This window comes from Tauraco erythrolophus, chromosome 12 (genome assembly GCF_009769465.1).
Source record: "Tauraco erythrolophus isolate bTauEry1 chromosome 12, bTauEry1.pri, whole genome shotgun sequence".
Lineage (NCBI taxonomy): Eukaryota > Metazoa > Chordata > Aves > Musophagiformes > Musophagidae > Tauraco > Tauraco erythrolophus.
The window spans coordinates 14,346,956-14,362,044 of NC_141476.1; the positions used below are offsets into that span (position 1 = coordinate 14,346,956).

The 15,089-nt window shown below is 36.1% G+C and overlaps 1 protein-coding gene across 1 annotated transcript in view; it reads left to right on the top strand.

Moving 5' to 3' along the window:
• The window catches only part of ARHGEF3 (Rho guanine nucleotide exchange factor 3), a 118,576-nt gene that overhangs the window by 46,407 nt on the left and 57,080 nt on the right, over positions 1 to 15,089 (top strand). The window contains exon 3 of the mRNA XM_086618897.1: positions 12,023 to 12,085. Within this exon, the coding sequence (XP_086475023.1) occupies positions 12,023 to 12,085 (63 nt within the window). The remainder of the gene's footprint in view (positions 1 to 12,022; positions 12,086 to 15,089) is intronic.

Below are 15,089 nucleotides of genomic sequence, written 5' to 3' on the forward strand. Positions count from 1 at the left end.
AAGCTTAGATAATATACTCTTATATTTCCAATGGGATGAATAACGGTTTATTTTTCTGTATGTATTGGTACAGGATGGTGGTTTTATGGTTTTGGTTTTGCTATTTTATCATACATGCGTATCATACATCTCTGCCTTTTGTCTCCTAGTGTGAAAATGGGTATTTTGAATGATGGTCAGTTCAAATGGGAACATTTATAGCTCTATGCATGAGTCCATCCATTGCCAAAGTGAAAGCTGTAACAGATCCTGTTTACAGTGTATTTACGGTGCATGATCCTGCTCTGCAGCATATGTATGTAGCATCACCTGGAAAACTGGGTGCAGTTTTAGACATGGCACTTTTAAAAAAACGTGGAAAGAAAAGTAGCAAGATTGATAGTAGCTGTAGAAAATACAGCCTATGAAGAAAGTTTAAAAGATTTAGCGCTTGTGTGTAGAAAAATAAGACTTGATATGAGGTAAAAGCATGTGTTTGTTTTGAGTGTGTGGGAACAATTACAAGATTGGTACTTGTTATCTGTATTTGCTGGGGTAGCACAAGAATAAGTAAGCTTATTTCATAGCAAGGGAGATTTAAGTTAAATATTTTTGGGGCAAATGCTTCCTGATTGTAATATTAATTAAACAGTAGAACGGAGCATACTATTATATTTTAAAATCTGTCATTTTAAACTTTTCAGCATAATTTAGAAAGAGCTGTATTGTACACATTGACCTGTTTTACGTGTTGCAATAGTTAGCATTTAGTACTTTGTGGTTCTTAATGATTTGTGTGGGATTCTGGTTTTGGGCTATTAATAATATGTGAATAAGAGTAGCACATTAGGGTCACAAGTGCACAAATCTGATCTGTAACTTTGCAGCCCTAGTCCCAGAGTGTAGCATCCTTCCATTTGTTGGAAAGCCAGAGAGCTGCTTCTTATTTAAGAAGCAAAGTTATGTCAAAACATTTGCACGTATGTGGAATAAAACTGTGCTTTCAAGTTTTTAGAAACACGTGATAAAGGCGGGGGCCTGTAATGTGAGGCAAACAAGTCAGCGATGTATTTCAAGGGCCTGTTTGCTCTTGGATTTGCTGTGGAGAATGTGGCTTAAGTATAATGAATCCTAAGACTGGATTGTTATTTGTTTGGTTTTGTTTTTTAACATTCCCTGTGATAATTTTCTATAGTGAGAGAGACAATCGGTGATAAATTTATTGCACAGAATATTTTAGAGATGTTATCTGAAATGCTTTATGCAGTTCTGACTTTAATCATGTTTAGGAAAGGTAAATCAAAATTGCATCAGGCTCAGAAAGTTCATTAAGACTGTCAGAGAAATGAAGAGCTATTCAACTAGTGAAAATTAGTTTAATAGATGTTATATGTTTGAATTCTCAATTTTTATTAAATACCTTGCAAATGAGACTGGTGACTACTAACTGCCACTGTACTGTTAAATTAGTGTAGTCTGTTTGAATGTACTTAATATGCATATTTGCTGTGGGTATGTATTTCAGATATCATTCACTTGGAAAGTTATAGCAGAAGAAATCTAATAAATGCCACAGTTTTCATGGAACCACCAGGGAGATGCATGTTTGTGATGTAAAATCACATAGATTTTTTACTGTCTACTAATAGTGCTGAGCTCACTTTGAAATCTTTTAAGTTGGGTGCAAATTCTGTCTCCTGTTCTATATGCTTTTGCCAAAATGATTGTAATCTTTATCTCCCTGTCAATTTTGCTTGAAACTGGCCAACAAAGCTTTACAAAAATAAATTCAAGAATCAGGAGTCACAGGCATATCCACCAATATCCCATAAGCCTTGTTTCATAAGAAATGGAGCGAAAGTGTCTATGTGTGTGTGTTTGCATATACTGAACTCAAAAATAGATCTAGCAACATGTAATTTTAGTAAAGGCAGTATTGGTTTTATCCATTGTGGGTGCAGCCATTTTATCTGTTCTGTGTGATGCTGAAGAAGAGCACTTGAGGCGCTTAGATCAAAAGCCATGTGCAGGAACCTGCCTGTGGTTTTGAAGGTACAGCAGCATAACGATGCTGAATGCAGGACGCTGGGGGAAGGCAGACTACCAGTAGAGCGTTAGAATGATAAGGGAGCACTGCAGTTGATGCAAACGTAAGCCAGGTGAGTGCCACATGGAAACCTAGTTTATGGAAACTGTTTCCTGCTGTATGGGGTTCTGGTATTGTGCACGGCATCAGCAATCCAAGTTCTCTTTTACAATGAGAAGCTCCATTGGATTCCTGACACTATAAAAAAAAAAAAGAAACAATAAACACCACTCTCCTCCCCAAAAAATATATATAATATAAATAATATAATAAAAATAATAACAATGTGTCATTTGAATGAATCTGCTTTTCAAGTAAGAAAATTTAATTGTGATTTTTGTTCCAAGAAAAAAGTTTTACCTCTTACGTACACAGATGTAGCAGCTTTGGAACCAGAAGTGATGGTTGACAGCTGTGATTAAATGGTCAACTGCAGCAAGTACAGATCATTGCCGTCCAGTCAGAGGAGTCCCCATGTCTTCAGGCACACAAAACCTTTAAGGGTAGAGTTATAGCATTAAAATAGCCTAACTTTGATTATTCTTGCTTTTACAGCTAGACCTATAATAAACTATAAACTCCTTCGCCTATAAACTCCTTCAACACAAACATACAAGGCTAGGAACTGCGGCTTCATCGGCTTGCCAAAGGCAAAGGGGTCCAGGGATTATTTGCTTGCTGACTTATTATATTACTTGGGGGCACAAAGAACTGCATTTGGACAAATCACAGCTGAAAAGTGTTTGTGAGAACAGAAGATGAATTTAATAGTAGTGTATGGACTGTTTTAAATTGCATCTTAGTTTTTATTTATATGCTAGGTGAATTTAGAATCCTTAGATGTTGATTGTGTTAATTAAAAGCAGAATTTATGTAGCAGTCTTCAACTTCTGACTGAGAAAGGAACATGTACTGAAGATTACTATTCACTCAGGTAACAAAGAACTTCTACAGAGAAAGAAAGAAAAGCATATAAATTATTTATCTGAATTTGAGTCAGACTTTATAGTAAACTGTGGAAAAGTTACAGCATGTTTAACTCTCTGCTAGATTCCAGTGACTGATACTCTCCTCCGTCTTCTGAAAAGGGGAAGGAAGAAGGTTAAATAAAGATAGAATAAATACCAGTCCTCAAACAAAGCTCTGCTGATCCTTGTCCTTACAGCATCCCGTACATGCACACCCATTTCCTGTTGTTAATGTTAAACACATTGAATATAACTTTCATTTCATTGTTCACTTCAGTGTTCATTTATATTACATTGACCGGAAAATCTCCAATCCATCACGATAAACTCTGCAGAAGTAAAGGTTGCTCTCTGTGCTCAGAGAATGGTGCAAAGGAGCTGCCATCTTGTCTGGTGGAGACAGGAGTGACTCCTCAGGAGTGCCTACATTGCTCAGTTTCAGTGGCAAAGTCTTAAGTGTCATAGCTGACCTCACCTCCGCATCAGTTTTCTGCTGTATTTTAACAGAATTGGAGCAGGGTCTGTGTTCTCATTTGCTTGTTTTGCTTGGGACATCAAGAACAAGTGAGTCCTGTTACTGACACCAACACATGAATAGCCTGCCAGCTAAACGTGTGCGGAGTGGGAATGAGAACTGGCAAAGCTCTCTACCAGACTTGGTGCAGACTTGGGTTGTCTCTGACTGTTTCTCCCTCAAAAGGAATAAAGCTTTTGTTTAGATTTTTGTGTCACTTGAGAAAAAGGAACCTGTGACATCTTTGGTATTCTGAACAGGAGAGGGCAGTGGAAATATATGGAAATAAACCAGGTTTATTATAAAACTAAGGAATTTTTGGTTCTCTTTAGAGCTTAAGCGAGTTCTTTTTGCCAACATAACAGAAAGAACTGCGATATTAGAATGCAGTATAACAGGTTCTGTTCTCTTTTTTTTTTTTTAATTTTATATTAGAATTCAGTATTCTGAAGTTATGGTCCTAAAAAGCATGTATGAATCATCATACAGCTAAAAAAAAAAAAAAAAGGCACTATGCTCTGGGAAAAGTTGGAAAAGTTGCCTTAGGAGGCTGTTGTATTCCCATACCTTCAAGCTCTTAGAACTGTCAGTGGTACAACTGCGAAGTGAAGGATAAGCAGGGAGGAATGATGGTACTTAGGAAGAACGCCATATTCATCAAGAAATGCAGAGAATTATAGCTGGTTATTGCAGAGATGCTCGTGTGATTAACATGACATGCTCTCCCTATATATAGACTTCTTTCTAGAGCTGTGCATTGTATCAGCCAGGCCAAAGTTCGTTTTGGTTGATTTTGTGTGTTTTGGTTTTTTTTTTTAGCATCTGTACCTTTATTTCATCTTAGACACTTGAATGTGAGTGCAACAGTGACTTAATAATATGGAAAATGGGTAATCCTACATGAGACTTATTCTTGTTACAGTGTCACGAGCCTTCTGGCTTGAAGCTGGGTAATGTGACACCACTGCTGCTTCTTCTAGTTCATTTCTGAAGTCTGCTTTGTGATGTTACATCCCATCACCTGTGGCAGGAAGTGTTAAATTAGTGATTATTCAACTAACCTTAAGACAAGTCGTTATTAATCTTTTGCCTAGTAATTTTATACCCAATTTAAGCTGGATCCAAGGTGTATTTTGTTAACTGAGTGATAACAGCATGTGAGAAAAATGTTGAAGCATTTAGTCAGAATTTCCTCCTGTTGTATTAGGATGACCAAAATGCTTACTCTCTAATCTGAAATATTTTAACTTTTTTTTTTCTGTCTGTGTCATCTGTGAAACTTCTGGAAACATTTTAAGTTAGTCTGGAGAATCTTTCACCCTACCTCACTTCTGGCATACCTTCTGACATCTGTTTTGTACTATTTGCGCCTTATCACTGGACTCGGTGTTCTGACGCAGAATCTTCCACACTCTGTGATATAACTAACTCGGAGCTTGATACCTCTGAGATCACTTGAATGTGATTTGGAGTGGAAACAGTGAAAACTTGAAACAGGTTTTATAACATAGAAGCAACAGTAGGTGGAGGTTTTTTGAGTCATTAAAACAGTAAATTTGGTCTTAGCAAGTGGTATTTTTCAGGGCTTTTTAAGAGAGGGACCAACAAGTTATAGATGGATGTGGAAGTACTGACAAACTACAAAGGGAAAAAAGATGAGAACTGTAGTATCTGAATATTCTTTTGAATTTACCCACTTCTGTACTTGTTAGGTATTTAAGAATTAGAAGGGTACTTAGAATTGCTGGTGTATTCGAGTATATAGATGTGGATTTTGCTGATACAAATGATTTACATATCAAGAGAATTTATAAGCAAACTGATATTTTGAAGGAATGCGACAATGCGAGTAGAAATTCACAGGGAAGTCTGGATTATTGTTGGTATTTGATGTCTTCATAGAAGGATGATAATGCTACGTTCCTGCCTTATTCCCAGCTGCTTAAACACCAACTGTGGTTCCTAATGCAGAAGGCTATCATCAGGCTTTTGATATGAAGGTTCCTTGTAGATGGAAAGAGCTCTCAGCTGGCTAAGGAGATACTGATTGCTTTTTAAAATTAAACAAAATCATACAGTAGTGCCTGCCCTTTGGAGCTTGGCTTGAACCTTATCTGGCCTGTGATGTTTGACTTCTTGTTAAGTATTTGGTCTGCTTTCTCCCCTTCTTCCACATTAATCCCTTTTGGATTTTATTTTTTAGATCACCATGTACTTCTCTCCCCCAAAATCTTAATAGGACTTTCAAATGAACTGTAGTAGAACATGTTGTGGTATGTTTGCCCTTTTTTTTTTTAAAAAAAAGGGAAAATGCACATGATATATACATGTATCTGTGTATGCACATATATATTATATTTTTATATAAGTGTGTGTGCATATATGCACCTCTATCTGCTTATATTTATTTAAATCATACATTAGAACTGCGTTTTTTACAAAGTTACTTTCTTCCAATTAGCAGGGTTGAAGTATGCCCAGATGTATGTTCTGGAAAGACTAAGTTTTTTGATATTTTCATATGAAAACAAATTGAAATACAGAATTATTAATTTTTTTTTTATTTATTTTTCTTTATTTTGGACTTTTTGTTTTGAGGGTGTGGAGAAAATCTGTTTTGGTAGAATGAATGGTTTCTTATTTTCTCATTTGTTAAATAGATTTCTGTATGAAAAAGGGCTTAAAAAGTAAGGTGGTGTGAGTCTGTCTACGACTTAGAAGGTTTAAGTATGTTATGTGACTATGCAAATATATTGTCTTGAACTGTTATTTATTTTCATGCCAGTCTGTGTGCAGATTGTCCAAGCAATTAGAATGGATAGATGATTTAGCAAAAGTCAGTGATTCTTCTGAAAAGCATTTCCTTCACCCTCACAGGAGGGTTTTTTTATCAAGCTATTTTTGTGCATGTTTGCATTTCATCTCCCAGGTGGTAAAATATAAATCTCTAGTATTGATAACTAAAACTCTATGATGGAGAGAGGATGTTAATCCAGCCTTCCTATAACAATGTCTTATTGCTCTAATTCCTTTAATTAAATCACTGCTTTAATATATAATTGGATGTCTTACTTTCTCATCTCCTGTGAGATAATTACTGAGAACAACTCTTTCCTGCTGTTAAGACCAGGAAATGTTCTGTCACTGTAACTATGGATGTAATCACGGCCCTTTAGGCAACAGTATCGCAAACACGGGTCAAGATTTGTTCTTGTTATATGCCCAGTCATCGTGATCTGGGGTTTTGGGAGGGGGGATTGGTTGGTTTTTGGTTGTTTGGGTTTTTGTTTTGTTTTTTATTTTATTTCAAAAGACAAAAATCTGCAAGTGTGACAGAAAATGTTTTTCAGTCTAGAAATGCATCTGTGGTCAGTCAGAAAATACAGACACATCTCTGTTCATAATAGTTGTTTGTTATTGGTCTGTTCATAATAGGTATTTGTTATTGGTATACTTTTTTCATGCAGACATGACCTTTTTTAAGGTCTGCACATATTGTGCAGAAAAGGGGAGTTACCAAAGCACTGCAAGCTCTCCTTTTTTCCCAGCAAGGCGAACAGCTTCATAACATTTTTCCATTTAGTTTGTTTCAAGTACATACAAATTCTAATAAAGAATTACTCTGCAGTGAGATAGCAGGTGGCATTTGTCCATTGCTCGTAGCCTGATACAGAGTAATCACAGTATTTTGGATTTATTGGATTTCATAAATGCTGCAGTATGGCATTACTTATATAATTAATGTACACTGGAGATGAGTGATCGTGTCTCATGAGGATAGCATACTACCTTTTAACTGGATTATTTTTAATAGTATTACTCTGAATTTAAAATAGAGATGGGTTCTAATTGTATAGTTCAGTTTAAAATTTCAGCAATATACACATTAATAGCATTAATGTGCTTCCCAAGAACAAAGATAGGACACACTAATGGTCATGTGTCTTACAACTTTATCCCTGTTCCATAGTATTCATAACATGTTGGGGCTTCTTACAAGATCTTAATTAAAACAGAAACTGACACAATCTCTAACTGGACATGGTTTCGTTAAAACTACACACATGTAGTATATTAGAATGTGATTATGTATTACGCATGTAAGGAACATAACTTGTGTATGTAACTCAGGCATGCCCAGGTATCCGTAAAGGCCTCAACTTTTCTATCCCTTGACATGTTTGTGGTTAAATCTGCAATTTTCTGTAAGATCTCTGCATGGGTATACATATGGGTTTACTAGTGTGCGTCATCTTAATATCGCACACTCAGAGTGGGCTTTCCTTCTCCCTATTGCATATGTTTCTTCAAGACATATAGTCTTAAAACCCCTCCTGTGAAATTGTATTAAAACTGGTAATTGCTACAGCCATAGGTAATTGTAAGAAATATTAACAAGAACTAGGGATTTTTCATGTGCAAGGTAATAAATTGGCATTATTAAATGCACTGACACTGGGCCAGCACAGGTGTCATGTTGAATAAAGATTCACGCGTCATGTTTTTTGGCTTAACGTGGTCCTGTGTGACGATATAAGCTGATGTGGAAAATGTACCATAATACAATATGATGCAATGAGGATTTATCAAGCAATGTGTTGAATAGATATTTGAACCTCTCAGAGCACTGCTTACTTAAATTCTCTCAGGAAGTTCAAGTTCTTCATTAAAATACTGCTTAACTGATTTAAGTATTTGGGCTATAAATTCATTTGATCGTCAAAGATCCTTGGCTTTGCAGGGAAGCGTATTCCACAACAAACATGTGATACATACGATGCTTAATCACGTCACTCTTCTTTGTCCTACAGCTAGTGCAGCGTACTTCTAGGGCCTTTTGGCAAAGGAATACACACAAAATTGTTGGGATCAAAATGGAGTGAAGTTTGTATTACTGAATTTTGTATTACTGTGTGATTTAAAACATAAAATGGAGAGCAACATTTAAGGGATAATTTTCTGGAACATGAGAGATTCAGAGGTCAGCTGCCTTGTGCTATGGCAACCAAGACAGGACTTGTAACTCCTTTGGGTAAAAGAAGCTTGCAAAGAGCAGGGATTAATTTAATGAGCACCTTATGGTCCCTGCACAATATCCACCACAATCTTTGCTTCTAATCCACTTATTATGGGCTGAGAAATTTATCTGGTAGCTCAGTTATTGGAATTGTTGTGTTTTTTTTCGCCATGGTGTTTCCCTCACCCCCATATGCAATGATAATAGCCCTTAGAAAATTTAAAACATTAATCTTGCCTGCAGTGGTTGATGATATTTAACAATTTCTGTATGAAATGACTTGTCTTGCTTAGCCACTGCGACAAACTCACAGAGAACATAAGTAGTATAATACTTTCAAACTTCCAGATAACAAGAATAGTATAGTATACGTGTTATTAGGTAGATGATTTTTGTATGTGTGTTACTTTTGAGTAAGTAGAAAAGCTAAAAAAAAAAAGAGGAGTGATCCTTTTATTAGCACAATAAACTGTAAGGTAGAGCAGGAGATCTACTTTATGGAGGCTGTCACAGACTCATTCAATATCTAATTGCTTTTCTTACAGTTTACCTGTCTTCTTATCCCTTTTGGTGTGTACATCACAGTTCATACTGATTTGTTGCTCATGAGTGTATTGGGATTTAGTTATGTAACCACAGAGGCTGTCTCTAAATAAGATAAGAGCATGTTAATATTTGCTAACGACATGTTGTGCTGTGCTTTATCTGAGTGGACACTTGTCCTCAGGAATACTGCTTTGTCCATGGTACTTCTGTGTTTTGGACAAATATGCCCCCTTTGAATATAGTAGTCAGAAGCCCACACCTAGTTGTTGTTGACTAACTTTCCTTCTGCAGTAACAGGATGTCCTGTCTCTATCAAGTTCACTTTCATCCTGTAGCCTTGCTAGTACACTTGTGCTTCATCTTAGGTAATTTCCAGTCTCAATCTGCTCTCACCGGAGTTGGCCTGTGTTGGAAATGCCATGTTCTGTGTTCATCTGTAGCCGTGTGACTACCAGTAAGAGTCCTTTAACCAGTTTTTAACAAAGGAGCTACCTATTTGTTGTGTGTGTGGTCATTTGTCACACTCTTAGCAATGAAATCGCATCTGTTCCATTATAGAAGACATTTCTTATAGTTCCAAAATGCATAATATTTAGAGACAATCTTTTTTTAATTTGACCTGTCTATATAGTAGAGTATTGGGAACGCATACTCTAATCAATTGGTCATGATACCTTTTTATTGTTTTACTATACTGATTTTTTTAGAATTAACTTTTATTCTAATATTTTGCAGACTGAGGCTTAGGTTTACACCATTTTTATACTTCCATAACTAAAGGTGTCAGACTTAAACCAACACCAGCACAAGCTGTGAGTGCAGTTGCGTCCTGTCTCTCTGTACAGCAGAGTCACCATTAGAATATATTCCGGTATACCAGATCCATATACCATTTTCATTTACTCTTCTGAGGAAATCTGTATTCCAAATCTAAACACTCTTCATTTTGAATTAACTGTGTCCACTGTGTGGTAGGGATGGTACCTTTTAGTTTTGTAATTTCCTTTTTGCAAAGTAAAGACTAAGTGTTGACTTAAGTAGAAGCAATATATAATTTTTTGAGGAAAACTAAAGGTTATATGAATTTTTATCTACAGAATTCTGATTAGGTTTGACGAATAGTCTGCAACATGTTCACCAGGATCTTAGGAAATGTTACCCTGTGGGCAAGTACAGGCCTTATAGATCTTCTCCCTATTTTATGTCAGAAATTCACATTGGCTAGCCCTAGGATAATAATTCAGATTAGTTTATACTGTGGAAATATATAAATTTATAAAACACAGCTACAGGATAAACAAATATACTTAGTATTTTTTCAGGTACTTCTGTTCATTGCTCAGTGTGGTCTGATACAGAAGTTTCTATGTTCTATTCTGTCCTTTAACTTGTTGCTAAAAACCTATACTGTAAGTCTGTACTGTAATGTTAAGAGGGATTTGATTGAATATAGTCTGAGGGTGAAGAATTACTTTTTCATAAAATGCTTCTCATTGTGTAATGTGGTTAGAGAACTCATGATCCAGTTTCTGTTTTCTGAATAATGATGATGTTAAAACACAGCTGTCCTTGACTTTAAAGTTATCGTTGTCAGAAAAAAGTGAGTCAAGTTACTTCCTAAAAAATAGAAAAATTGTATTTAAATAGTATTACACAAGTCAAAGATCTACTCAAGATTGTAAGTAAATATAAAGTAAGTTTCAACACCTACAGTTTAATTTTAAAACAGCATGAAATAAGAACTCTGGATGTTATCATAAAGATTCCTTATCTTTGTTCATCAAAGACACAGTTCTCAAACTGTATGCTTGACCTAGTAGATGCAATGGTTGTTTTACTGGCTCGATGAAATAAAACTTCAGGCTTCATAAGAGCTAGGGACGTAGGTGTTGAGGAGGGAGGATGCAGGTTTTTTTATTTTTATATAGATATATGTAAAGTGTGTGTGTGTGAAAAAAATAATAAATATATATATATAATTAAAAATATAACTGCGCTGGGTGCATCTTCTGCCTTTTAGCTGAACTATATCATAAGATAGGAGCCCTGTATGACATCTGTGTGGGTTTTTTATTCTTTAAATTGCTCATCTTTGACTTCTGTAGGCTGGAAACTAAATCCCAGTTGTTATTATTATCTGTGAATGCTTATCTCTAGTTGACAGTGGAAGACAATACAGCTGGATAAATAAGGATAATGTATTCTATGACTTCTCTTGTTTCCTAAGTCTTCCTGGCCTGGCAGAAAATGCAGAGCTCTGTTAAATGAAATTTCATACTACTTATTTGAAGGGCATGAAGATTATCTTGTGGTGAACCTGTGAAATGACATCAAGGAGGACTTGCCATTTTCCAAAACAAAACCTGAATATAGAGCAGAATGCAATCACTGACATGGATACCGAAATCAAAATATATGTTAATTTAATTCCTGCAGTAGATTACATCTGTTATCCTCACTGTGTAGTGTTGACTGACTGTCTGGGGATAGTACACGATTGCTGAATGTATGCTTTGAAAAATCTAAGTCTAGGCTTTTGACATGAAATACAAGTTTCTCCTCCTGACAGTCTCATTAGATCATATCAGGTGGCCAAGTACAGTTTACAATTTGCAATGATTACTTAAGGTTTTAGTTAGAAATAAGTTTCTTAATTGAAGTGAACATAACTCTCTGAGCAGAACAAGAAACAACGTTTAACTTATTATTTTGCTAATAGATAGCTTTTCAACTTGTGAAAATAGAGTTTATATTCAGATGCATGGTGATTATAACGATGAGAGAAAGTAATTAACTCTCTATGTCCATATGTGTGTGGATGACTTCAATACATATACCTGTTTCAGGATCAAGCTGGTGGTAGTTGGTACTATTCATCAAAATTGAGCTTTTCTTTTCGTTTTGTTTTGTAGAAGAAACGGAAACAGAGTACTCGAGATGAAGATACGATCAGTATCTGCAGCCTGGATACAAGTGTGAGTAATTTCGTTTTCCTTTTGTGTTCCTTCCCTACCTCCGAACTAAAATATGGCTGTTGTGGGTGCTCTTGAAACAAACCCATTCATCTTTTCAGCTGTATTGTTTTCATACATAGCACGAGTAACTTGTTGTGCTTATTACTAAAAAAATAAATTTTATATATTACTCCTTTTCATTTTTCTTTGGTAAAGCTTTTAAAGAGAAAAACAAAAAGTCATAATGAGAGTTTGTTGTAAAGCAGTGGATCTCTTAGTAGTAAATAATTCTCACGATAAAAGGACATTGTGAATGCAGGACTTAAAATCAGACCATTTATCCCGCTGCATGACTGTATAAGAGATTTTATTTCAGTTCTGTCAGTGGTGGCCAGTGCTGCTATTGTGAAGCTGTGAAATGTGACATTAATACAATTGACACCTATGTGAGTCGCTGCTGAGGTGATGTGTGCATCACATAGAGCTGTGTGATTCTATCACACACTTCAGATGTGAAGAACCCATCAGAAAACGTATTTTATAAAAACTGCACAACTTATGTGTATACTTTTTCTGTACAAATAGACTACTTCTGACTTGTGAATTTTTAAATTATTTCTTTAAGTAAAGGTGTAATGTTGATGTGTTTTATTATTTTTAAAAAACTACTACAGTGACTGATGTCTCCTTACTTTAAAAATAAGCTATAATTATAGAATCAGAGAATGGTTTGGGTTGGAAGGGGACCTCAAAGATCATCTAGTTTCCAACCCTCCTGCCATGGGCAGAGACACCTTCCCCTAGATCAGGTTGCTCAAAGCCTCATCCAACCTGACCTTGAACACTTCCAGGGATGGGGCATCCACAACTTCTCTGGGCAACCTAAGGACCAAACTCTCTTCTGTTGGTTTTGGTGGATGTTGAATCAAAGTACTAGTGAGTGTAATTACGCAGTAAACTGCAATGTATGTTGTTTTTCACGTAAAGTTGTGACATACAGGTACACAAAATTGATAGCTTTTTAGATGCCTGACTGATCCAGGACAGAAAATGCTGGTTTTAGCTATTTTCATCTTCCTGTAAAGAGTATGTATTTTATTCTTGTATAATTAAGACAATTATGTAAAATTCTCTTGTATAGAAGCTGTTACACTGCTGTAGAAATACTTGGATGAGTACAACTTCTGTTTTGGCTAATAGCTAAAGATTGAAATACTGCTTAAAAGGTACAGTTTCTGTTAATAGGTAAATTCTTATAGGAGGGTCATCTAATGTGATCTTACCTCTGAATTTGGGCCACAGAAATACAGACAGAAAGCACAGAGCAAAGTGAGGTTCGTGGTTTACTGATCAGCAATAGAATGTCTTTCGTTTCCAGCTATTAAATGATACTTAAAATTTATAAAATGTTGTTTCCTTGATACTGCTTTTCTGTGTAACCATTATTATTGGCAAAACAAGTGAATATAAACATGAATAAGAGAAAAGATCAAGTAATTAACTAAATGTTTCTATGCTAACCTATAAGACAATGATTATTAAAATTATTAAATATTTATTTTTCATGAAAATATTTGTAAATCACTACTTTAGAGGGATTTTTTTCAATAAAACATGTGAAGGGCTGTTAAGAAAACTATTCCCTCTGTCTTCAATGAATAACTTCACTACTTAAATTTAATGCATACTGAAGTCTGTATTCTTAGAAAATTGTAGGGAGAGAAGGGGTGAGAAAGGAAGGGAGGAAGAAGTTTGAATCCTTCCTTACTGGCCTTCAGAATTACCCAGGTCAACAGGGTGGGGAATATCCCATGAGCATATAATGGGTAGTGGTATGTGATGTATCTTGAAAAATGATCAGTTTAATTGAATGTACAACTACATGAGTTGATTTATGTTTTTTGCCTGAGGTAGCCTCAAGCCTGTCACCACTTTTTTCTGTTACCAGAAAGTACTGATTATCTTACGCTGTGCAGGCAGCCACAATATACTGCCTTGTGTCTTTCAAACTTACTTTGCCCTGAACTCTTCTACATTATAATACTACAGTTTCCTACCCAGCGTGTGATACTGTGCTCTCATCACTGCTAATAATTGGTGTTAAGGCTAGTTTGCCTCTGGCTGAGGCAGAAAACTTAAACTGTCAGTGTGATGACTTCTTTTGAGAGGAAAAGATGACATCTTTTGGTTTGGCAAATCAGCCTGGCATGTGACCTTGGAACAACACCCTCAGTTTTTTCAGTGTTACTTAATGGTTCAAGTGTGCCCATCAAAACTTGGTGCTATTGACATTAAAACAAGTTGGGCAGGAAGAATTACACGTTTTCTAATGACTCGTGTTCCTGCCAATTAGATTATAATCATCCAGGTAAAGGGAGGACTATTACCTTTGTGAGCCTTCTGGACATGACAAATAAACATTTGTTTTTCCTTCCACATCATATTTGGCTGATGGATAATCATAAAGCCAGTGCTGGGTATGCATCTAGATTGAATACCTGCTCCTAAAGTTCTAGGCGTCCCATGTAATTAAAAAATATTAGAGTCCTCTGGCTGCACTGTGGAATGTTGTAGCGTGAAGGGGCAGTTGGAATCCAGCAGTCCAGGGCTCAGTGCTTTTCTGTAGACACATTTTGTTCTGTGTGTGCTTAAAATGCACAAGGAAAGGGAGACATGTTAGAAGATGCTATTTATATTGGGGAGAGATGTGGCTTTTTGCCTGCTTGGGTTTTGCTCTGAGAGAGCCATAACGTTCCAAACAATTAGAAGTTTTGTTACAGAGCAGAGAGTTGGCTGTGTTTCATTCTCATGTTTGTGAAGGCAAATTTCAAAAAGAAACAGTTTGTACCTCACAGAAACCAGCTGTGGGTGGTGGTATGCAAAATCACCTTTCCTTACTGTGTTGCTCTCCAGTATTCATATACCTATACCAAAAAAACCCACAACAACCCGGGGCGGGGGGGGGAGGTGGGGTGGGAAAAGAAGTATCTGCAATAATCAAACTTTGGAACAGTTTCCATATAAG